The sequence below is a fragment of the Salvelinus alpinus genome, chromosome 27, assembly GCF_045679555.1.
Source record: "Salvelinus alpinus chromosome 27, SLU_Salpinus.1, whole genome shotgun sequence".
Taxonomy (NCBI): Eukaryota; Metazoa; Chordata; class Actinopteri; order Salmoniformes; family Salmonidae; genus Salvelinus; species Salvelinus alpinus.
Genome location: NC_092112.1, coordinates 29,838,367 through 29,863,791, shown reverse-complemented (window position 1 = coordinate 29,863,791; position 25,425 = coordinate 29,838,367). Strand labels below are relative to the sequence as shown.

General features: G+C 45.6%; 1 protein-coding gene across 1 annotated transcript in view; it reads left to right on the top strand.

Annotated features, from left to right (window-relative positions):
- The window catches only part of galnt14 (UDP-N-acetyl-alpha-D-galactosamine:polypeptide N-acetylgalactosaminyltransferase 14 (GalNAc-T14)), a 119,571-nt gene that overhangs the window by 31,775 nt on the left and 62,371 nt on the right, over positions 1 to 25,425 (top strand). Inside the window, exon 3 of the mRNA XM_071370188.1 lies at positions 22,032 to 22,130. Coding sequence (XP_071226289.1) covers positions 22,032 to 22,130 — 99 coding nt within the window. The remainder of the gene's footprint in view (positions 1 to 22,031; positions 22,131 to 25,425) is intronic.

Below are 25,425 nucleotides of genomic sequence, written 5' to 3'. Positions count from 1 at the left end.
GGAATGGCCTCTGAACCAACCTTACATTCTCGGATTAGTGGAAACTGATCATACACTTGGAGAACGCTTAATAACACTATAGGCTTGCCCTCTCGTGTTGTAGCGTATGCCTTTGATTTGCTATAATCTGTTTTTGGTCTGAGGTGAGCTAGAGAGAAGGTGTGGGTGTAGAGTCTAGACTCTCCAAGGCTACAGAAAAAGCTTTTAACAGTTAGCTGCCCACAGCTGTCTGCATTGAACAAAAGGCCAACAAAGTGTACTTATAAAGGTATAGATTTTGTTTCACTGAAACTGAAATGGCTGCAGTTAAATGAAGATATTCTTCAAGCCATACTTATGTGCATATACCACAAGCATGTATATTTTTCATTAAACGAGCTGCTTCAAGAAGTTGACTGTTGGAGGCTCATTGTCACATGTTTTACACTCAGAAACAAGGTTTCATGTGCTTGAGAGAATAACAGGGAAAACAGAGGCAAGGAAAAGTGATGACATCCATGTCAGCGTGCGTGTGCGTGTGTGCGTGTGTGCGTGTAGTAGCGCCCAGCTCAATATTATTGTCTGTTTGATGTGAATCCTCACATATGATGTACAGTTGTCAGATATGAAAAGCCTCTTTCAGGCCCATTTCCTCTGTTTCCAGGAGGAGCAGACTGAGAGGCATGTTGACAGGGGGATGTCAGATATCAGCGTGTTCCTCCTATCCCTATCATCCCCTCCCGTTGCTCTGAGCGAGAGGTAGAGTAGAACAGCCCCATTCTGCTGGGGACTACAGCCCAGCCTTGTTTGAAAGCAGGCTTTGATATAAAATGATCTGCTAGATTAAATCGCTGTGGAGAATATTGGTCGCCCCACGCTTGCATATCTAGGCCTGAGAAGTTGAAAAGGAACTGGCCTGATTGATTATTTTAGTGCTGTGTGATTAAAATGTTCTGAGGAGATAAAGAAATGTAAATGAACTTGGCTAATGTTGACTCTAACTCAGGAGGAAATGGAGGGATATTGTAGATGATTCCCCATGCTAAGATAAGAGGCCAAATGTGGAGCACCACTGGTACTGACATTCTCTGCTCCCTGGAATGAAATTCCCCCAATATCCAGCCAGGGCAGCCAGAGAAACCAATATATACTGAGACAGCAAAGGGGATATTGAGACTGTTGCAGTTTTACATGAACGCAGCATTTGCTTAATCCTTTCCCTGGCTGCATATAATCCACATTTTTTAATATACTTAAAGCGTTGGCTTTGCATGAGATTTTTATGACATTGTCCAGAGATTAAGAAGGTTAATTCCAAGCCATTCTGAAGTCTGCATAGATCTAATGTGGAACGATGACAGAGCAGAGCTGGTGTCAAGGTGATAAATCCACAGAGATCATTGGCTGTGGGCTGTGGGCAGGCCCATTCTTTAGGTGTCTTCAGGTCAGTGTGTGTGGCCATCTGAGGGGGACAGATAATGAAAAGGTGGGCTCCTCGGGGTGAGCTAGCAGAGCATTAAATCACATGTAAAATTAGACTCACACAAACATCTGTCGCTAGGACTCCCTCCCTCACTCTCGCTTCCCCCCGTCTCTCTCTCACTCCCCCATCTCTCTCTCTCGCCCCCCCCCCATCTCTCTCACTCCCCCCATCTCTCTCTCTCTCGCTCCCCCACCTCGTCTCTCTCTTGCTGTAATAGGTAAAGTACACACAGCTCACACATTAGGCAGAGTAGCTCGAATTTCCGAGAGATTCTATGCATACTAGAGAACGCTATTTCCCCAGCGCTCACTGGGTGCCTTGCTCTCCTCACTGCCATGTCACAGAATCAACAGGAGAGTTTGGTTCTCACTAGGTTGGTACACCAACACGCCATGTTATACTATACAGTACAACTTAATAAACAGAATGTTTCTCTACACCAGTGCTTTTCAAACATTTTCTCCCATGGCCCACAGGACAAACACATGGCAGTAGCTACTGTACCCAGAGGACCCCCATTGGTCCACAGACCACAGGTTGGGAATCTCTGCTCTACACCATTAGACCAAAACTCCCTCCCCATTCTACTGTAGTTCAGATTTTCTCCCCACAGCCACAGGCCCTGTAGTGATTACACTGACTGTACTGTACACCTCATTGAAATAGCTCTTAGAAAATGTACAATGTATGGATCTCAGTTACTGAATTTTTGCTTAAAGACGGATCTCACTCTCAACCCTGATTTCCAAAGTTCGTTGGATTGGAGAGAGCCATCATTCAGAGTTTTAGCTACTCAGATAATTGCAGTTTTGTCTTGCTCTAAATCTTTAGTGTCAGCACGGAAAGCTTTTTCTCTCTCTTTCACTGATTGAAGCTCCTGGAAGGCTATTTGTGAGTGAAATTGTACCTTGAACCAATTATGTTGTAAGTTATGACTGGTCGACTGAATGACATCCAAATGGCCTACACGGCTGTAGTGAAACTCTACATTTGTAAATCAATACAGAAACCGGGGCGCCTACAATCAATAGATGTCGTTAATGATAGGAAACCGTTACGCTGAGCTCTGGGGCCATTTTTAACGTTGTGAGGACGGCCGCAATGAAAAACCAAATTGATGTAATTTATTCAAGCGTACATATCAATTACAGGTCATGACATTTCCCAATATGTGGTTAAATGCAGGGCCATGCGGGCAGTCCTAGGGCATTGCCTCACAGAGGAGCAATCACAGCTTTACTAGTGCAATATACTTTAGCTCTGTGGGGTACTTTCTATTGTTTCTTAATATTTATAACTCTAGACATGGTTAGCACATATTCCTAAGAGCACCATAAAAACTATATATATTCTGTTACTGGAAACAGGGGAGAAGTTCGTTTTGAGGCTTCTCTATTTCTATTACAGGATTTTCTTGTGCGATACTGATGAAATACATCAATGTAGGACAGAAGTTACCGTTTCATACAAAACCAATTATAAACAGTCACTGGCCATTCCACCACTACATCACAGCTTGTGTTTCTTATGCTAAACATAGCAGAAAGTAGTTGAGTAGATGGCAGATTTCCATGCAGATGTCTTCTACTCTAGTTACCTGAACCTGTCATGCCCATCACTTCTTCTATTTTGAGCTGGACACTGAGCGGTCAGAGAGGGTTACATCAGGAAGGATGGCTCCTGTCTCTGTGTTTATCACTTCAACCTCTGGTGCCTCTTAGCTGAGAAATTAGTGCAATCAGAGCTCACTGAGGGGGAGAAATTAACTCTATAACAGACACAGACCCGCCAATAGCATTAGCACTGGGTCCACAGTTACGGACAGAGAGAAGTAGGTCTCTGGTGTTTGGAACAGTCTGTTCAATGTTTCAGTGTTGATGAGGCATTCATCCAAGAAGAGGCCATACTGTTAGATTATCATTCATCAACTGCTAGATTCATCTCAGGAGATATTATTACTTCATTCCCCTTCCTGTCTGTCAAGGACATAGATAAATGAAGTCGAAGCAGGGGTGTCAAGCTCATTCCATGGAGGGCCTAGTGTCTGCAGGTTTTTGGTTTTTCCTTTCAATTAAACCCCAGAAAACCAAGTGTGTGGAGTACCTTACTAAATAGTGACCTTAATTTATCAATCAAGTACAAGGGAGGAGAGAACCCACAGCCACTCTGCCCTCCGTGGAATGAGTTTGACGCCTGTGTCAGAAAGCAAACCCACGTTGACACACTGTAAGTTAAGAGAACCTCATTTGACAATGAAACAGCTGTTGCTCATAGAATAAAGATGAACTGAGCTCACCTGAAACCTTGAGTGTGTCAGAGCAGTGATATAACACCTTCCCTCTTAGTAACCAACGTCGAGCAGTCCTGGTGAAGAGGCTGTCTTTTCTGGGGTGTACTGCATTGGACAGCTGCTCCATAGGGACAAGAGCTACTTCAAATACCATCTGGCTAATCTTCTTCCCATGCATCAGCTGTCATACTCAACATCACTACTAGCATGTGCACCTACCATTACCCTTCATGAAATCACTGAGATATGTTCGGTCACAGTTTACATTGCACATTAAGCTCAGATCATGCTTTAACTGGAGTATTGTGCTTGCCTTACTCCGGCTCCTAAATGTTCCTGTTGTTCCTATGGGTATCATGATGAGAATGATGTGTGGATCAATGGCTGGGAGAGGTGCTAATGGGTCCATAGAGAGATGGTTGAACTGTTCTTAATAAGCCTGCCACATATCATGCCCTGGGCTCACTTTGACTTCACCTCTAATGTGTAAAAGAGACAGGGGCAGGTTTACTGAGAACACGGGTAGTGTTTGCGCTTCTCTCCCAGACCTTGGATAGATGCGGCAGGCTCCACAGCTGCTGTGTGAGTGTGTGTGTGTGTGTGGGTGTGTGAGTGTAATATTAGACCCAGGAGAGTAGGAGGGGTGGTCCTCAGGCTCAGTCCCACCATGCCTCTCTAACTGCGGCCAACAGGCATCTGTCTCCAACTGGGAACTCCTCCAATGCAAATCAAAGCATTGATTCAGCCAGATGTTTAACTCAGATAGCACATAGCTGTCAGGACCCGTTTTTCAACAGGGCAATTATCTCCAATCGCTGCTGTCCTTCGCCTACTCATCTAGCCGCCATGTCCACCCCTCTTACCGGATATTACAGGCATCACATTTGGTTATCAATAACGATTGCCAATGTGGAGGACTCTGTGGAGGGTGGCTGGAGGAGAGAGGCCTGGGAGTGGTGACAGGATCCAATTAAGGAACAGGCAGAGAGCGCTACGACTGGCTGCCCACTAAATCAGCACAGGCAATGAGACACCCCAAACTAAGAAGCAACTCTCAGAGAAACCTCAGTGTGATGGCTCTCTCTCTCACACACACACACATTCACACACGCACACACACTCAAGCCACTGTAAAATACCTGAGGTTGAAAACACCTGGGGAAATTCTTCAACAAACAACAACCGAGAGTGTCACTGAATTGTCATGAGTGTTACTGTGAAGTGGTTGCTTGTCACGTAAAGACGTGCCAGAACCATGACAATGCATTAAATGTTTAATGTTAGATATTTGATGTTAAAATATGCACCCGAGAGACAGATTTTAAGTTCAAAGGATTCAAAACAAGCACATTGTGACACAAACAGAGCAGGTTTGAGAGTCCTCTTTATATTTTTAATGAGAAAACATAACCACCTGGTCTCTGGTATGGTTTTGCATGCTGTATTACAGGATTACTACTTCAGTTGTAGGGCAGCTCCAGACAGTTAACGAAGTAGCAGTTGCCCTTAAACACAGATTTAGGATCAGCAAACCCTCCCAAACCCTAACCAAAACCATTACGGAGTAGAAGGGCAAAACTGACTTTAGATCAGTGGCTAGAGGCGAGTACACACTTCCCAATTGACCTTCAGTCATGTCAATGGAAGTACCCATAATGCCTCAGTGTTTCCTGCAGCTGGTTTTCATGTGGGAAACAAACTAGGGAAGCAACCTGCAGGCTGAACACAGCTCTTCACACCATCTCTTCCTACGGGATACGACGAGATAACTAACGTTTAAAGACAAGATTGGACAAACCAGGGTCAGAGATGTGTGTATCAGATCAAATGATATAGTATCATTTCATTATTACTTCCTTAAATGTACTATACAGGCATGTTTCATTGCCAATGGTGTGCGATTGAATCCTTAGCCTGTCTCAACTCAGCCCAACATGTTCCTCCTCTCTGAACGATATTTCCCTTTATGGCAAAGTTTTTTATAGAACTGTCTATTCTACATTTAGGACCTATTTCTGGGCTGAGAATTCAAAGCATCCAATATGAATTTAGCAAATAGGACAAGTGAACTGTGTCACAATACCTGTGGGCCAGCTGGTGCCTTATCCCAGGCTGGCATCACATGCCAGGGCCTATTTCAGGTTAACATGACAGTGTGGTACAGTAACGTTAGGATGGCAGCCTGGCACACTTTATCTGACCTGGGGACTATGGCCTAGCTAACACAATCAGATGGGGTTGTTTGTGAGGTGAGAGGGTGAATGAAGGGGGGATGGTGAGTGGAGGTTGGTACTGTAGGTAGCCATTGTCCCAAGCTGACTGTAGCCTACCCACACACAACCTGGAGCCTGTAAACAACAAGCTGGCTGTAGCCTACCACTCACAACCTGGAACCTGTAAACAACAAGCTGACTGTAGCCTACTCACTCACAACGTGGAGACTGTAAACAACAAGCTGGCTGTAGCCTACTCACTCACAACCTGGAGACTGTAAACAACAAGCTGGCTGTAGCCTACCCACTCACAACCTGGAGCCTGTAAACAACAAGCTGGCTGTAGCCTAAACACTCACAACCTGGAGACTGTAAACAACAAGCTGACTGTAGCCTAAACACTCACAACCTGGAGCCTGTAAACAACAAGCTGGCTGTAGCCTACCCACTCACAACCTGGAGCCTGTAAACAACAAGCTGGCTGTAGCCTACCCACTCACAACCTGGAGCCTGTAAACAACAAGCTGGCTGTAGGCTACCCACTCACAACCTGGAGCCTGTAAACAACAAGCTGGCTGTAGCCTAAACACTCACAACGTGGAGACTGTAAACAACAAGCTGACTGTAGCCTACTCACTCACAACGTGGAGACTGTAAACAACAAGCTGACTGTAGCCTACTCACTCACAACGTGGAGACTGTAAACAACAAGCTGGCTGTAGCCTACCCACACACAACCTGGAGCCTGTAAATAACAAGCTGGCTGTAGCCTAAACACTCACAACGTGGAGACTGTAAACAACAAGCTGGTTGTAGCCTACCCACTCACAACCTGGAGACTGTAAACAACAAGCTGACTGTAGCCTACCCACTCACAACGTGGAGCCTGTAAACAACAAGCTGACTGTAGCCTACCCACTCACAACCTGGAGACTGTAAACAACAAGCTGACTGTAGCCTACCCACTCACAACCTGGAGACTGTAAACAACAAGCTGGCTGTAGCCTACCCACTCACAACCTGGAACCTGTAAACAACAAGCTGGCTGTAGCCTACCCACTCACAACCTGGAGACTGTAAACAACAAGCTGGCTGTAGCCTACCCACTCACAACCTGGAACCTGTAAACAACAAGCTGGCTGTAGCCTACCCACTCACAACCTGGAGCCTGTAAACAACAAGCTGGCTGTAGCCTAAACACTCACAACCTGGAGACTGTAAACAACAAGCTGGCTGTAGCCTACTCACTCACAACGTGGAGACTGTAAACAACAAGCTGGCTGTAGCCTACCCACACACAACCTGGAGCCTGTAAATAACAAGCTGGCTGTAGCCTAAACACTCACAACGTGGAGACTGTAAACAACAAGCTGGTTGTAGCCTACCCACTCACAACCTGGAGACTGTAAACAACAAGCTGACTGTAGCCTACCCACTCACAACGTGGAGCCTGTAAACAACAAGCTGACTGTAGCCTACCCACTCACAACCTGGAGACTGTAAACAACAAGCTGACTGTAGCCTACCCACTCACAACCTGGAGACTGTAAACAACAAGCTGGCTGTAGCCTACCCACTCACAACCTGGAACCTGTAAACAACAAGCTGGCTGTAGCCTACCCACTCACAACCTGGAGACTGTAAACAACAAGCTGGCTGTAGCCTACCCACTCACAACCTGGAACCTGTAAACAACAAGCTGGCTGTAGCCTACCCACTCACAACCTGGAGCCTGTAAACAACAAGCTGGCTGTAGCCTAAACACTCACAACCTGGAGACTGTAAACAACAAGCTGACTGTAGCCTAAACACTCACAACCTGGAGCCTGTAAACAACAAGCTGGCTATAGCCTAACCACTCACAACCTGGAGCCTGTAAACAACAAGCTGGCTGTAGCCTACCCACTCACAACCTGGAGACTGTAAACAACAAGCTGGCTGTAGCCTACCCACTCACAACGTGGAGACTGTAAACAACAAGCTGGCTGTAGGCTACCCACTCACAACCTGGAGACTGTAAACAACAAGCTGACTGTAGCCTACCCACTCACAACCTGGAGACTGTAAACAACAAGCTGACTGTAGCCTACCCACACACAACCTGGAGACTGTAAACAACAAGCTGGCTGTAGCCTACCCACTCACAACCTGGAGCCTGTAAACAACAAGCTGACTGTAGCCTACTCACTCACAACCTGGAGACTGTAAACAACAAGCTGACTGTAGCCTAAACACTCACAACCTGGAGACTGTAAACAACAAGCTGGCTGTAGCCTACCCACTCACAACGTGGAGACTGTAAACAACAAGCTGGCTGTAGCCTACCCACTCACAACCTGGAGCCTGTAAACAACAAGCTGGCTGTAGCCTACCCACTCACAACGTGGAGACTGTAAACAACAAGCTGACTGTAGCCTACCCACTCACAACCTGGAGACTGTAAACAACAAGCTGACTGTAGCCTACCTACTCACAACGTGGAGACTGTAAACAACAAGCTGACTGTAGCCTACCCACTCACAACCTGGAGACTGTAAACAACAAGCTGACTGTAGCCTACCCACTCACAACCTGGAGACTGTAAACAACAAGCTGACTGTAGCCTACCCACTCACAACCTGGAGACTGTAAACAACAAACTGGCTGTAGCCTACCCACTCACAACGTGGAGACTGTAAACAACAAGCTGGCTGTAGCCTACCCACTCACAACCTGGAGACTGTAAACAACAAGCTGGCTGTAGCCTACCCACTCACAACCTGGAGCCTGTAAACAACAAGCTGACTGTAGCCTACCCACTCACAACCTGGAACCTGTAAACAACAAGCTGGCTGTAGCCTAAACACTCACAACGTGGAGACTGTAAACAACAAACTGACTGTAGCCTAAACACTCACAACGTGGAGACTGTAAACAACAAGCTGGCTGTAGCCTACCCACTCACAACCTGGAGACTGTAAACAACAAACTGACTGTAGCCTAAACACTCACAACGTGGAGACTGTAAACAACAAGCTGACTGTAGCCTAAACACTCACAACCTGGAGACTGTAAACAACAAGCTGGCTGTAGCCTACTCACTCACAACGTGGAGACTGTAAACAACAAACTGACTGTAGCCTAAACACTCACAACCTGGAGACTGTAAACAACAAGCTGGCTGTAGCCTACTCACTCACAACGTGGAGACTGTAAACAACAAACTGACTGTAGCCTAAACACTCACAACGTGGAGACTGTAAACAACAAGCTGACTGTAGCCTACCCACTCACAACCTGGAGACTGTAAACAACAAGCTGACTGTAGCCTACCCACTCACAACCTGGAGACTGTAAACAACAAGCTGACTGTAGCCTACCCACTCACAACGTGGAGACTGTAAACAACAAGCTGACTGTAGCCTACCCACTCACAACGTGGAGACTGTAAACAACAAGCTGACTGTAGCCTACCCACTCACAACGTGGAGACTGTAAACAACAAGCTGACTGTAGCCTACTCACTCACAACGTGGAGACTGTAAACAACAAGCTGGCTGTAGCCTACCCACTCACAACCTGGAGCCTGTAAACAACAAGCTGACTGTAGCCTAAACACTCACAACCTGGAGCCTGTAAACAACAAGCTGGCTGTAGCCTAAACACTCACAACGTGGAGACTGTAAACAACAAGCTGACTGTAGCCTACTCACTCACAACGTGGAGACTGTAAACAACAAGCTGACTGTAGCCTACTCACTCACAACGTGGAGACTGTAAACAACAAGCTGGCTGTAGCCTACCCACTCACAACCTGGAACCTGTAAACAACAAGCTGGCTGTAGCCTAAACACTCACAACGTGGAGACTGTAAACAACAAGCTGGCTGTAGCCTAAACACTCACAACGTGGAGACTGTAAACAACAAGCTGGCTGTAGCCTACTCACTCACAACGTGGAGACTGTAAACAACAAGCTGGCTGTAGCCTACCCACACACAACGTGGAGAATGTAAACAACAAGCTGGCTGTAGCCTACCCACTCACAACCTGGAGCCTGTAAACAACAAGCTGGCTGTAGCCTACCCACTCACAACCTGGAGCCTGTAAACAACAAGCTGGCTGTAGCCTACCCACACACAACGTGGAGCCTGTAAACAACAAGCTGGCTGTAGCCTACCCACTCACAACGTGGAGACTGTAAACAACAAGCTGGCTGTAGCCTAAACACTCACAACGTGGAGACTGTAAACAACAAACTGGCTGTAGCCTACTCACTCACAACGTGGAGACTGTAAACAACAAGCTGGCTGTAGCCTACCCACACACAACGTGGAGAATGTAAACAACAAGCTGGCTGTAGCCTACCCACTCACAACCTGGAGCCTGTAAACAACAAGCTGGCTGTAGCCTACCCACTCACAACCTGGAGCCTGTAAACAACAAGCTGGCTGTAGCCTACCCACACACAACGTGGAGCCTGTAAACAACAAGCTGGCTGTAGCCTACCCACTCACAACGTGGAGACTGTAAACAACAAGCTGGCTGTAGCCTACCCACTCACAACCTGGAGACTGTAAACAACAAGCTGGCTGTAGCCTACCCACACACAACGTGGAGACTGTAAACAACAAGTTGGCTGTAGCCTACCCACACACAACGTGGAGACTGTAAACAACAAGCTGGCTGTAGCCTACCCACTCACAACCTGGAGCCTGTAAACAACAAGCTGGCTGTAGCCTACCCACACACAACGTGGAGACTGTAAACAACAAGCTGACTGTAGTCTACCCACTCACAACCTGGAGACTGTAAACAACAAACTGGCTGTAGCCTACCCACTCACAACCTGGAGCCTACCCACTCACAACCTGGAGACTGTAAACAACAAGCTGGCTGTAGCCTACCCACTCACAACCTGGAACCTGTCAACAACAAGCTGGCTGTAGCCTACACACTCACAACGTGGAGACTGTAAACAACAAACTGACTGTAGCCTAAACACTCACAACCTGGAGACTGTAAACAAGGAACTGGCTGTAGCCTACTCACTCACAACGTGGAGACTGTAAACAACAAACTGACTGTAGCCTAAACACTCACAACCTGGAGACTGTAAACAACAAGCTGGCTGTAGCCTAAACACTCACAACATGGAGACTGTAAACAACAAGCTGACTGTAGCCTACCCACTCACAACCTGGAGACTGTAAATAACAAGCTGGCTGTAGCCTACCCACTCACAACCTGGAGACTGTAAACAACAAGCTGGCTGTAGCCTACCCACTCACAACCTGGAGACTGTAAACAACAAGCTGGCTGTAGCCTAAACACTCACAACCTGGAGACTGTAAACAACAACCTGGCTGTAGCCTAAACACTCACAACCTGGAGCCTGTAAACAACAAGCTGGCTGTAGCCTACCCACTCACAACGTGGAGACTGTAAACAACAAGCTGGCTGTAGCCTACCCACTCACAACCTGGAGACTGTAAACAACAAGCTGACTGTAGCCTACCCACTCACAACCTGGAGTCTGTAAACAACAAGCTGACTGTAGTCTACCCACTCACAACGTGGAGACTGTAAACAACAAGCTGACTGTAGCCTACCCACTCACAACGTGGAGACTGTAAACAACAAGCTGACTGTAGCCTACCCACTCACAACGTGGAGACTGTAAACAACAAGCTGACTGTAGCCTACTCACTCACAACGTGGAGACTGTAAACAACAAGCTGGCTGTAGCCTACCCACTCACAACCTGGAGCCTGTAAACAACAAGCTGACTGTAGCCTAAACACTCACAACGTGGAGCCTGTAAACAACAAGCTGGCTGTAGCCTAAACACTCACAACGTGGAGACTGTAAACAACAAGCTGACTGTAGCCTACTCACTCACAACGTGGAGACTGTAAACAACAAGCTGACTGTAGCCTACTCACTCACAACGTGGAGACTGTAAACAACAAGCTGGCTGTAGCCTACCCACTCACAACCTGGAACCTGTAAACAACAAGCTGGCTGTAGCCTAAACACTCACAACGTGGAGACTGTAAACAACAAGCTGGCTGTAGCCTAAACACTCACAACGTGGAGACTGTAAACAACAAACTGGCTGTAGCCTACTCACTCACAACGTGGAGACTGTAAACAACAAGCTGGCTGTAGCCTACCCACACACAACGTGGAGACTGTAAACAACAAGCTGGCTGTAGCCTACCCACTCACAACCTGGAGCCTGTAAACAACAAGCTGGCTGTAGCCTACCCACACACAACGTGGAGCCTGTAAACAACAAGCTGGCTGTAGCCTACCCACTCACAACGTGGAGACTGTAAACAACAAGCTGACTGTAGCCTACTCACTCACAACGTGGAGACTGTAAACAACAAGCTGGCTGTAGCCTACCCACTCACAACCTGGAGCCTGTAAACAACAAGCTGACTGTAGCCTAAACACTCACAACGTGGAGCCTGTAAACAACAAGCTGGCTGTAGGCTACCCACTCACAACCTGGAGACTGTAAATAACAAGCTGGTGTGAGGAGGGGATTCATTCCAATCACATTGGAAAGCTATGGCAGCTTTCAGAAAGCAAAGTCTCCTTCCCCATTATTCCTGTGCTTTGTCTCGGTGTACTAGCCTTTCTCATTGGATTATGTTTCATGTTTGCTGTGTGGGTCCACAGAGAGAGGATGAGTCTATCCATGGCAGCAGCAGGGCTGAAGACAGACCCCTCCAACAGTCAGTGGTAATCCAAACAGAATGTGAGTTCCTCTGTTCAACCCCATACTGCATCACAACTCCTCTCCCCTAGCTGGAACTTTCACATGGCACCCCCTTGCACAAGAGAGATATAGTGGGATTCTATACACTCATTCACTGATCCACCATGAGACACTGCCAGACAGGTACATATTTACTACTGCACACTGGTCCACACAGAATGACCCATTTATTAATTGCATATTAATTACATTAATTAATGACAGTAATATAAATGTGTAATAGCCTATATTCATTCCCAGCCTTTTTGCATTAAATTTTATTTTTCAGAAGCTGAGAGACAATGTATGTGTGTAATCTGGAATGTGAGATTTTGCTATTCATTGCCAGCCTCAGTTGTATATTGATATTTGCCCCGAGTCCACAACGTGTTGTCTTCTCTCTCTGTTTGGCCATCTGGTTCAGTAATAATAATCTGAGTGCATATGGGTTCCCTCCGCTCCTCAACAACATATGGGTTCCCTCCGCTCCTCAACAACATATGGGTTCCCTCCGCTCCTCAACAACATATGGGTTCCCTCCGCTCCTCAACAACATATGGGTTCCCTCCGCTCCTCAACAACATATGGGTTACCTCCGCTCCTCAACAACATATGGGTTCCCTCCGCTCCTCAACAACATATGGGTTCCCTCCGCTCCTCAACAGCATATGGGTTCCGTCCGCTCCTCAACAACATATGGGCTGAATGTACTGTAGCCCAACATATCATACCCACATATTGCTTAAATCATCACCTCAGCAGAAACTGTTTTAAGTAAGAACGCAGGAGGGACCAGAGATTCATTTTATGGAACCCCCCAACCAGAAAAACTCTCTCTCCACTTCGCAAGGACGCATTTATCTTCCCTACAGAAAATTCACCAAGTCCACCAGCAGCAATACGCTGCTTCCCTTCCCAGTCCCCTCACAGCTGTTGTGTCTGACAGAGTGCCTAGTAATATGCTGTGTGCATGCTATTTAAGAAAGCCTTGTATGTAAAGTACACTCCGGGCTATGGCTGAAGTGACTGATGGTTTCTGTGCAGCGCACCAAGATGCGGCTGCTGTCCCAGAAAGCCAGAGGCATACACAGCAGCTACACTAGTTTATATATTCCTCTCCTCCTCCTCCTCCTCCTCCTCCACAAGCCGTATCAGATTATTCTCACGCTGCTGTTATACAGTATATAGGAATATTGTCTACTGGTTATTGCCTATGCCCTAGTTTTTCAACGTCACTGACGTTTTCTTCTACCATGATCTGTACATCTCATCTAATGTTGCTCATATCAGCAATGAAACTGGACTAATAATTGTGCCTGATACTATGGGTCTCATAGTATGTTCCCTGCTACCCTGTACCAGTGTGCCATCACTTCAACAGGATGGTCTCTCTCCTCATGATAATTAGATGCAGTCCTCTTCACTGAGCTTACTATACTGCAGCAGCAGACTGTTGGAGTCCTGTTGGCGGGGGTTTACTGAGGTAGTGTCGTTCTGGGGGGAGACCTGCATTTTCATAAGCTGGTTTTTCTCTCCTCTCTCGCAGAGGAGAGATTTAACGTGGGCCTCACAGCCAGGAAGCGCACCAGGGCTGCTATTGTTCAAAGCTTCTTTGATTTGGCAGATTTTAATCGCTTCTTTGGGTGGCAGGTAGGTAGGAGTTACAGAGAGAGTCATACTCCAAGGCTGGGGAAATGCATGGTAATATTCATTTCAATCTGGCTTTCAAGTGGTGCACTGACTGAGGGACCTCACACACAAAGCACTGCAGAGACCTGTGAAAACCTGTCAATCACTCTATTGCTATAGTCAGACCCAAAGAGCAGAATGAAGATCAGTGTTTGCAGAACGAATCAGGCTTTGCTACAGTAGATTTTAACTTCATAATTCTCTGTTGGAATATAATTGACATATATGGTAGTTTAGTTGGGACAATAATGAAAGGAAAAATACCATGCTACAGACTCCATTTTGCTGTGTCACTGAAAGCATAGTTTTAAACTCTCCTATTATAAATATTTGTAAATATAGTATTAGTGTTGTATTGATAATATCCCTGGCTCATGTTTTTCAAACCGAGGAAAAACTCTTGCTGGTCATTTAACGAACTGTGACTTAACAGATGAATACGATAACACTACTCAGGGGAGCGCTTTTTTCAAAAGAGACCATGGCCTAGGTACTATCCGCACTCAAGACAGGCATTCCTCGGTACTTGTCTCCGTTAATAAATCACTATATCCAGTCTCCACAGAGCAGCTGTGAATTTGAATGAATGTTTAAAATCCCATCCAAGTAGAAAGGGAGATGAGAATACTTATTATTGGGCTGCCTCTGTGGACTAGGAGATGATGGGGAGAGGAGAGGAGATGATGGGGAGAGGAGAGGAGATGATGGGGAGAGGAGATGATGGGGAGAGGAGATGATGGGGAGAGGAGATGATGGGGAGAGGAGATGATGGGGAGAGGAGATGATGGGGAGAGGAGATGATGGGGAGAGGAGATGATGGGGAGAGGAGAGGAGATGATGGGGAGAGGAGATGATGGGGAGAGGAGAGGAGATGATGGGGAGAGGAGATGAGATGATGGGGAGGAGGAGGAGATGAGATGATGGGGAGAGGAGATGAGATGATGGGGAGAGGAGAGGAGATGATGGGGAGAGGAGAGGAGATGATGGGGAGAGAAGATGAGATGATGGGGAGAGGAGATGAGATGATGGGGAGAGGAGAGGAGATGATGGGGAGAGGAGATGAGATGATGGGGAGAGGAGATGATGGGGAGAGGAGAGGAGATGATGGGGAGAGGAGAGGAGATGATGGGGAGAGGAGAGGAGATGATGGGGAGAGGAGAGGAGATGATGGGGAGAGAAGAGGAGATGATGGGGAGAGGAGAGGAGATGATGGGGAGAGGAGAGGAGATGATGGGGAGAGGAGAGGAGATGATGGGGAGAGGAGAGGAGATGATGGGGAGAGGAGAGGAGATGATGGGGAGAGGAGAGGAGATGATGGGGAGAGGAGAGGAGATGATGGGGAGAGGAGAGGAGATGATGGGGAGAGGAGAGGAGATGATGGGGAGAGGAGAGGAGATGATGGGGAGAGGAGAGGAGATGATGGGGAGAGGAGAGGAGATGATGGGGAGATGAGAGGAGATGATGGGGAGATGGGAGGAGATGATGGGGAGACGAGAGGAGATGATGGGGAGATGAGAGGAGATGATGGGGAGATGAGAGGAGATGATGGGGAGACGAGAGGAGATGATAGGGAGAGGAGATGATTAGGAGAGGAGAGCTCTATCTCCTATCCTCAAATCTCATCAGAGAGGATGTCGCACATATGCGCCTGAACAAAAATGAATCCTGATGAGCGGCATTGATGTCAGGAAGGGAGAGCAGTGGGTTGAGCTGCCTGGTACTCTCAGACCTGGTGGCCTGGATTCATGACTGAAGGCTTTTAATATCCTTGATTAACCCTAGCTTCCCTGGATTTTTTCAACTAATGCATACATCTTTTAGGAAAAGTCCCATAAACAATGGTATTCAGGTATACTGTACATTTGTGATGAGGATGAGAAAGACAATTCTATGGATCTTCGATGGAACTTTGAGAGTCTTGGGGCAGGTGGTGTAATGCATCGTAGATTTTGTGAAAGATGATTTTTTAATGTCATTTGAACATTAATTTCTCTGGATCAGCAACTCTAAGTAACCAGAAAATACAGTCTTACAGTATATAATGACAGTTTAAATGTGACTGATAAATAAGTAGTACTGTATTAACGTTGAACAAGAAACTAGTGCTGAATGATTAGTGCTTTTTGACATCGGTTCGGTTTCGGTTTGATTATAAAACATAATAACGGTTTTCGTTTTCGATTTCGTTTTCAATTATTTTCCTGAACCTTAAATGCACTATGCATTATGTGGGTTGAATGCTGTAACACAGAATAAAACAATGAATAAAAGACCCATGATGGTAGTGACTGCCCATTACTGCTTATCACTTATTGCCATCATTTATTCACATTACGTTAATAAAATATTTCAGTTTTTTCTATATAAAATGTTTTTATTTGAGGACTTTATTTAATTCCAAGTCTTCATCTCATCTCTATAGAGCTGCTGCCTATGCTGTCTGATAGAATCCCTATATTAGTAGTGCTTCAAAGTAAATAAGGCATCCTTTTATAACTGCTGAATAGCAACTATCAACCAGTTAGATCCTGTATTTTCAGGTAGAGATACCTCATGAAGCAACTGCTCTCTATCCCTCTAAATCACGCATTCTTCTCTCTTCTCTCCCTCTCTGTGTCTGCCCCACACTAATGTAAGGTAGCAGGCAGACTGGATAAGTAGGAACGCAATGGACGCAATGGATAATGGTCATTGTCAGTGGCGATTTTAGAATGTAAATCTTGGTGGGGCAAAAACTGTTAGGGCCTACATAAAGCTGTCCCAACATCTTACCACTGCTACACCTGGCTATCAGCGGAGCCTTGTCTGGCAGCAAAACAGTTAATTCAGCCTCATTTACTGCCTTTAAAAAAACATAGCTGATATGACTCACTTGCTTAAAAAAATGTGGTTTCTAATGACAATTGAGATGTACAAACTATGGCATAAGCAGACAACAAGCGGATAAGAGGCAATCCATAATTTCGATTAAGACATCAATGAGCGAGCTAGGACGTACATAGTCAATATAACTATTTGTTTAGCACTTTTGAAATGTACTGCGACAGAATTCAGAACATGGGCTTTTCTTACAAGTCAAGGGCATATAAGCAGACAATGAAAGCTCTTAAAAAAAGCGATGATTACATTTCTCTAAAACAGGTTATAGGCTACATGTGCACCACCAAGTCAGAACAGTAGGTGAAATTAAGAGGGGTAAATAGACCAAATTATTAGGGTGAGGCACATGGGCTACTAACAGCTTAATACACAACATACACTTAGTATTATTTTTTTTAGCTACAGTATACATATGTCCCTGGCATATTACATCATTTATGCAGCAGCATACAAGACATTTTTGGACTGACCTTGTTGTGCTGTGCTCACTTGAACAGGAAGGTGGCGCGGCGGTCCTTCGTGGGCAAATTTTGTCATCAAACTTTGTCATCAAAGTCTGGCATTCTCTGGATTTATGGTGCCTTCAAGACAACTGGGAACATGGGGGGGGGAAAAGGTTGAATCATGATGACGTCAGTGATCTTCAGGTCGTAGCTCTAGAAAGAGGCCAGAGTTCCAGATTTACAATTCCGAGTTGGATGAAAGTTCAAAATGCATTTTCCCAGTCGGAACTCGTTTTTCCCGAGTTCCCATTTGTCTTGAAATCACTAAAGTCAGATTTTGCAGTTTCGAGGTAACAGTTGTTTTGAGTGCGGCACAAATCATGCTTCATTGACAGCATGGCCAATGTTGAATGTTTGTAATTTTAAACTAGGAAAAGAGACCATTAATCTTAGACTTGGGACCACACAGCCACTCCACTGAATAGCAGGCTAATGATTGCTTTGCAATGCTTGCAGTTAGCCATTGATTCCTTCCAAACCACTCATTGTTGAATTTGCGATTTCCAACTTGTTGTGTAATGTTTATGTCCAATGGCTGATGAGCACTGATACGTTTTATCTATACTTTTATCTCTTCATTATTTCTCTTCATTTGACAAGGATTAAAAAGGATTTGCCAGTGGATTGTCGACTTGATTCATGATGATGACTGCTAGCTAAGATTTTGAAAGTATGATGTTGACATGATCAGTCCAATCAAAGCTACTGTAGATATAACGTGATTTGACGTCATTCTATCTGTCCAATGACCTTGAGCCTTCTTGGATGGGCACTTCTAATGTAACTATATGGCAGCACCCAAGGGGCTTGAATTTTCAAGGTCTACCCTTGGCGGTGACGTAGTGTCCCCATGAGTGACAGGCTCTGCCCCACCTGCCCTGAATGACGGGTCGCCACTGGTTATTGTAATTAATTACCATGTTTTCCTCGCTAAACTATGTAGAATATTGGCCTGTTGGAAACTACAACTCCCTACTACATCGCACAGTTCGGGCTTGATCTGATTTATTGCTAGAGAAACTGCACAATGTGTGCATTAAGCTCACAGACATTTTTTAAATACTGTTTAAATTATTTACCCATTGGTATAAAAAAAATAAAAAATAACCAGCATTTCAGTTAATCGCTCAGCACTACAAGAAACACACAACCAGTACAATAATGGATTATTCACTACTTAGAGGGTCCCTCTGTCCTTCAGTTACTAATCCACACTCAAGGATTGTCTCTCTCTTCTCCTTTGGAGAGATCCACACACAGAGAGCTCTGCTACAACCCCTACTGTCTCCTCTTCTGCTCTGTGGCTAGTGATGCTTTTTGACCCAGGCTGCCTCACTACGCCCAATATTCTCACCCAGATAGTCCCTCTAAAGATTCTTGTCTACATTACAGGAGATGGAACGGAACAACCGATCTGGAGGCTGACCTTTGGGGTTAGAGGCCTTTGTATGTGTGTGTATCCAGTGCCTGCCAGCTGTCTGTGGTAGAGACTGCAGATTCTGATACTTAGGGCTTCTCTGTTAGAGGAGATGGATGTTCTTTGACCACACCCTGCTCCCTGCCAGCCCACCTGCCCGGCCAACATCTAGACAACAGCTTCTTGAATGTGGCCACCTGCGCTACTTGTTACTTACTGTTGTTGTTAGGAGCAGGCAAATTGCAAATGGCTTGAGGTTAGGGTCGTGAGGACATCTCTCTCTCTGTCTCTCTCTCTGTCTATTTATATGCCAGAACTAAATGGGATTCTGTTGTACGTTGCCATTTCCTCCATCAGGACTGTATCTAGTGTTTAGTTTACTGGAGGCTTCCCACAAAGTGATATGAACATCCATTGTGCTCCATTTAAGTGAACTAGAGGAGACCTGAGATTTTAAGAGATTCTCAAGGCCCAGTGTTGAGAGGTGTGTGTCTGAGGTAAACTGTTGTTGTGGCTCTGCGCTGCTGATTATGCCTCCTGAGATAACGCTCTCTTGAAACGAGTTAAGAAAGCAGAAAGCTTTGAATAGATGTAGGCTTTAGCTAGAGATAGGAGAGGAGCGGCAGCATTGGGGATGAATCATGCTCGGCTGGTTGGGAAAAGCTTATTGAGAATCACTCTCTGCCTGCCTGTGCCAGATGAACAGCACAGACCTGACAGGATCTGCGAGGTACATCTCAACCGATCACTGTTTTTCTGCCCGAAGCAAATGTGGTGACAGGTGTTGCAGTAGGCTGTGCCGAGTCTGTACCACCCTCAGAATAACACTGGAGTGGGGATAGGGGAACAGGTACAGAAGGACCTTAAGGCGCAGACATAAATACAGACAGGGGTCATGGGCATCAGGTGTCCATGTGTCAGCCTGACCACACTCCTGCTTCTCTCAGCCTCATATGAACCTTTTAGAAGGCTTCAATAACAGAGGCTGTATACACACAGACTGGTCAAGTGGTCTCCCAAACAGCAGTGATAAAATATGAATGATTCCAGCACCATCTGCATGCTAATCTGGACAATGTCTCTCTTCATCCACCCAAGCTTTGAAACTTATTTTTTTTTATTTAACTAGACAAGTCATTTAAGAACATATTCTTATTTACAATGACAGCCTAGGAACAGTTGGTTAACTGCCTTGTTCAGGGGCAGAACAACAGATTTTTACCTTGTCAGCTTGGGAATTTGATCATGCAACCTCTTGGTTACTGGCCCAACACTCTAACCACTAGGCTACCTGCCACCCCAGAAAAAAGAAAAGGTCTACAGAAAATCTCTGCTTGCCAGGCTCTGAAAGGATGAGAAAAAACATCTAGTGTTTGTCATTGGGCACTCAAATTTTATTAAAGCAACAGGAAAGTTGTTGAATGCAATGGCTAATTTGATTTAAGCCAAGTTGAAAATAAATATGAAATTACAGTTTGTGTTTGCTGTTCTTTCCTGTGCTTATCTGTCTGGCACACAGATCCCTTGATGTTTCTCTGTGCATCTCTGCACACGCAGAGCAGACTGCTGAGGAGAAAGCACATCAAACTCATGGCTTAATGACTCAAAACAGTAGTGTTGACGACAGCAGAAAACAATGGTAACTTTATCATCATCCCCATCGCCTGTCTTTCAGTACAAACCAGACTTGTTATCTTACCACTCCGCTGGAAATACTGAACAAATCACCTTGAGCTAAAGACAGAGAGAGAGAGCGAGAGAATGTTTACTGTGTTGGTTGTTGGTGTCATTTGAACAGAAGTGTTGATGTTCTCCACATTGGCCACAGATGGATTAGCATCTTCTGTCTCCACGTAAACACACACACACACAGACACACACTTACCCTCTCTTCAACCGTATTTAAGGACTTGTTGTGGAGGCTTGGTATGATTTTGGCAATGCTGGACCAGGCCACTGCAGAAAGAGCTAAATAATAATTGCTTATTTAGTTTTTAAATGTTCACCTTTGAAAATATTTTATGAAAAAAGTAATGGATACTTAGCTACAAAAACAAGATAATACAATTACTAAATGTTAGTCATTGACTGTTTTATTGAGGGAAAGGTCAGTATGCCCATTACATTTATTATTCCTCAGTGTATCAAGTGTCACCTTTAATAGGGGTAGAGAGAGAGAGAGAGTGTGTGTGTGTGTGTGTGTGTGTGTGTGTGTGTGTGTGTGTGTGTGTGTGTGTGTGTGTGTGTGTGTGTGCCTGTGTGTTCTCTGCTGTTAGTCTCATCCTCTCCTCTAAGACATTTGCAACTACACCAGCCATGACCAGCCATCCACCTCAGTGTGAGCTACTCCCACACCTTATCTGGTCAGAGGTAGCTGTGGTGTTGGATGCTGTTTTAGTAATGACATCTTCTGCTCATCTATCATTTATAGAACTGCACCTCCTCAAGTTTCTGTCCTGGCATGGCTGTCATTATCATCACATATTCATAGTACTGTCCTTCCTCCCACAACAGCAAGCTTTTGTCTAGTTACCCTTAGCAACACTGTTCTCTTAATTATGAAGCGGTTTTGAACGGTTTACAGGAGGTACAGGACAATCTGTCTATCTGTCCTTGGCTTTGTTATTCGTCTTTGACTCTGGAATTTCAATCAGAGACAGATAAGATGGAGAAGAGACACTTGGTTTTACAGTATGTGAAGCCGTCAAAAAGAAAGACAAAGTCAATAGCTGCATAACTTTGGCTTTGAAGCCAACATTAACTGTTGTGAGTAGTTCTGAGTTGACCTGCTGGCTGATGTCTCCTGAATTGTTTTGTCTCTCTCCATCAGATGCACCACATTGCATTATAACCCAGATCTGCCCTCCACCTCCATCGTCATCACTTTCCACAACGAGGCCCGCTCCACTCTGCTACGGACCATCAGGAGGTAAGAGATCCCTCTGCCCTGTTACCAGTGGCAATTCTAGCATGTAAATCTTGGTGGGACAAACAAAAAACTGGGATGAATGCCAAGAAAGCCACGACACAACACTAAACAATACATTCATTGCACTATAACGGTGACAAATGTTGCCCACAAACTGTTAGAGCCTACATAAAGCTGTCCCAACAGCAGAGCTTTCTTTTCAGCACCATGGAGTGAATCCTTACCACTGCTACACCTGGCTATCAGCGAAGCCTTGTCTGGCAGCGAAACAGTTCATTCAGCCTCATTTACTATATTTTTTAAACATAGCTGATATGGCTGACTTGATTAAACAAATGTGGTTTCTACTGACAATTGAGATGTACAAACTATGGTATAAGGGAACGACGAGCGGATAAGAGGTGTTCTGACAGAGTAAAATTCACCAACGACTAGTGAAGCTCAAACCAAGTGTATTCACCCACTGGGCCAAACAGCTGAAAAGACAGACTTGTTTCCACCAACGCAAGCATTTATACCCTCCTTTAGGCGGAGTCTCCTCCTTGCACATCTAAACACTACATATTTGTTGCTAGGCAGAAAGTTAAGTGATGTGTGTAATTAAACTGTTCATTCTCCCTTCATCTAACCTGACCTGACCTCAGCCCACATTCCTCACTAATCCACAGCAACCCTTATCAATGACCACAACCAAGTTATTGCCTTTTCCCTCACTCAGTAACTTTCCAAACCCCTCATTCTTATCCACCGTCCATTGACCCCACCATATACATTCCTCATATATGTAATCATTTACTTCTAGTATGGTAAGTATTTCAAGCTAGACTCCAACAGAGGCAATCCATAATTCCGATTAAGACATTAATGAGCGAGCTAGGACGGACGTAGTCAATATAAAAAGTTGTTCAGCACTTTTGAAATGTATAGCAACAGAATTCAGAACATGAGCCATTCTTACAGTATTCTTCCTGTACACCAAGTCAGAACCGTAGGATAAATAAAGGGGGTATATAAACAGACAATGAAAACTCTTACAATATTCTATGATTTCATTTCTGTAAAACATGTGCACCACCAAGTCAGAACAGTAGGCTAAGTTATGAGGAGAAAAGCGACCAAATTATTAGGGTGAGGAACATGGGCTACTAACAACTTACTACACAAGATACACTTAGTATTACATTCTTGGCTACAGTATACTTGGCTCCCGAGTGGTGCAGCGATCTAAGGCACTGCATCTCAGTGCAAGAGGCATCACTACAGTCCCTGGTTTGAATCCAGGCTGTATCACATCTGGCCGTGATTGGGGGTCCCATAGGGCGGTGCACAATTGGTCCAGCGTCGTCCAGGTTTGGATGGGGTAAGGCCATCATTGTAAATAAGAATTTCAAATCAAATCAAATCAAATCAAATTTTATTAGTCACATACACATGGTTAGCAGATGTTAATGCGAGTGTAGCGAAATGCTTGTGCTTCTAGTTCCGACAATGCAGTAATAACCAACAGTAATCTAACCTAACAATTCCACACTACTACCTTACACACACACACAAGTGTAAAGGGATAAAGAATATGTACATAAAGATATATGAATGAGTGGTGGTACAGAACGGCATGGCAGATGCAGTAGATGGTATAGAGTACGGTATATACATATGAGATGAGTACTGTAGGGTATGTAAACATAAAGTGGCATAGTTTAAAGTGGCTAGTGGTACATGTATTGCATAAAGATGGCAAGATGCAGTAGATGATATAGAGTACAGTATATATACATATGAGATGGGTAATGTAGGGTATGTAAACATTGTATTAAGTGGCATTGCTTAAAGTGGCTAGTGGTACATTTTTACATAATTTCCATCAATTCCCATTTTTAAAGTGGCTGGAGTTGAGTCAGTATGTTGGCAGCGGCCGCTAAATGTTAGTGGTGGCTGTTTAACAGTCTGATGGCCTTGAGATAGAAGCTGTTTTTCAGTCTCTCGGTCCCTGCTTTGATGCACCTGTACTGACCTCGCCTTCTGGATGATAGCGGGGTGAACAGGCAGTGGCTTGGGTGGTTGTTGTCCTTGATGATCTTTATGGCCTTCCTGTGACATCGGGTGGTGTAGGTGTCCTGGAGGGAAGGTAGTTTGCCCCTGGTGATGCGTTCTGCAGACCTCACTACCCTCTGGAGAGCCTTACGGTTGTGGGCGGAGCAGTTGCCGTACCAGGCGGTGATACAGCCCGACAGGATGCTCTCGATTGTGCATCTGTAGAAGTTTGTGAGTGCTTTTGGTGACAAGCCGAATTTCTTCAGCCTCCTGAGGTTGAAGAGGCGCTGCTGCGCCTTCTTCACAACGCTGTCTGTGTGGGTGGACCAGTTCAGTTTGTCCGTGATGTGTACACCGAGGAACTTAAAACTTTCCACCTTCTCCACTACTGACCCGTCGATGTGGATAGGGGGGTGCTCCCTCTGCTGTTTCCTGAAGTCCACAATCATCTCCTTTGTTTTGTTGACGTTGAGTATGAGGTTATTTTCCTGACACCACACTCCGAGGGCCCTCACCTCCTCCCTGTAGGCCGTCTCGTCGTTGTTGGTGATCAAGCCTACCACTGTAGTGTCATCCGCAAACTTGATGATTGAGTTGGAGGCGTGCATGGCCACGCAGTCGTGGGTGAACAGGGAGTACAGGAGAGGGCTCAGAACGCACCCTTGTGGGGCCCCAGTGTTGAGGATCAGCGGGGTGGAGATGTTGTTACCTACCCTCACCACCTGGGGGCGGCCCGTCAGGAAGTCCAGGACCCAGTTGCACAGGGCGGGGTCGAGACCCAGGGTCTCGAGCTTGATGACGAGTTTGGAGGGTACTATGGTGTTAAATGCTGAGCTGTAATCGATGAACAGCATTCTCACATGGGTATTCCTCTTGTCCAGATGGGTTAGGGCAGTGTGCAGTGTGGTTGCGATTGCGATTGCGTCGTCTGTGGACCTATTGGGTCGGTAAGCAAATTGGAGTGGGTCTAGGGTGTCCGGTAGGGTGGAGGTGATATGGTCCTTGACTAGTCTCTCAAAGCACTTCATGATGACGGAAGTGAGTGCTACGGGGCGGTAGTCGTTTAGCTCAGTTACCTTAGCTTTCTTGGGAACAGGAACAATGGTGGCCCTCTTGAAGCATGTGGGAACAGCAGACTGGGATAAGGATTGATTGAATATGTCCGTAAACACACCAGCCAGCTGGTCTGCGCATGCTCTGAGGACGCGGCTGGGAATGCCGTCTGGGCCTGCAGCCTTGCGAGGGTTAACACGTTTAAATG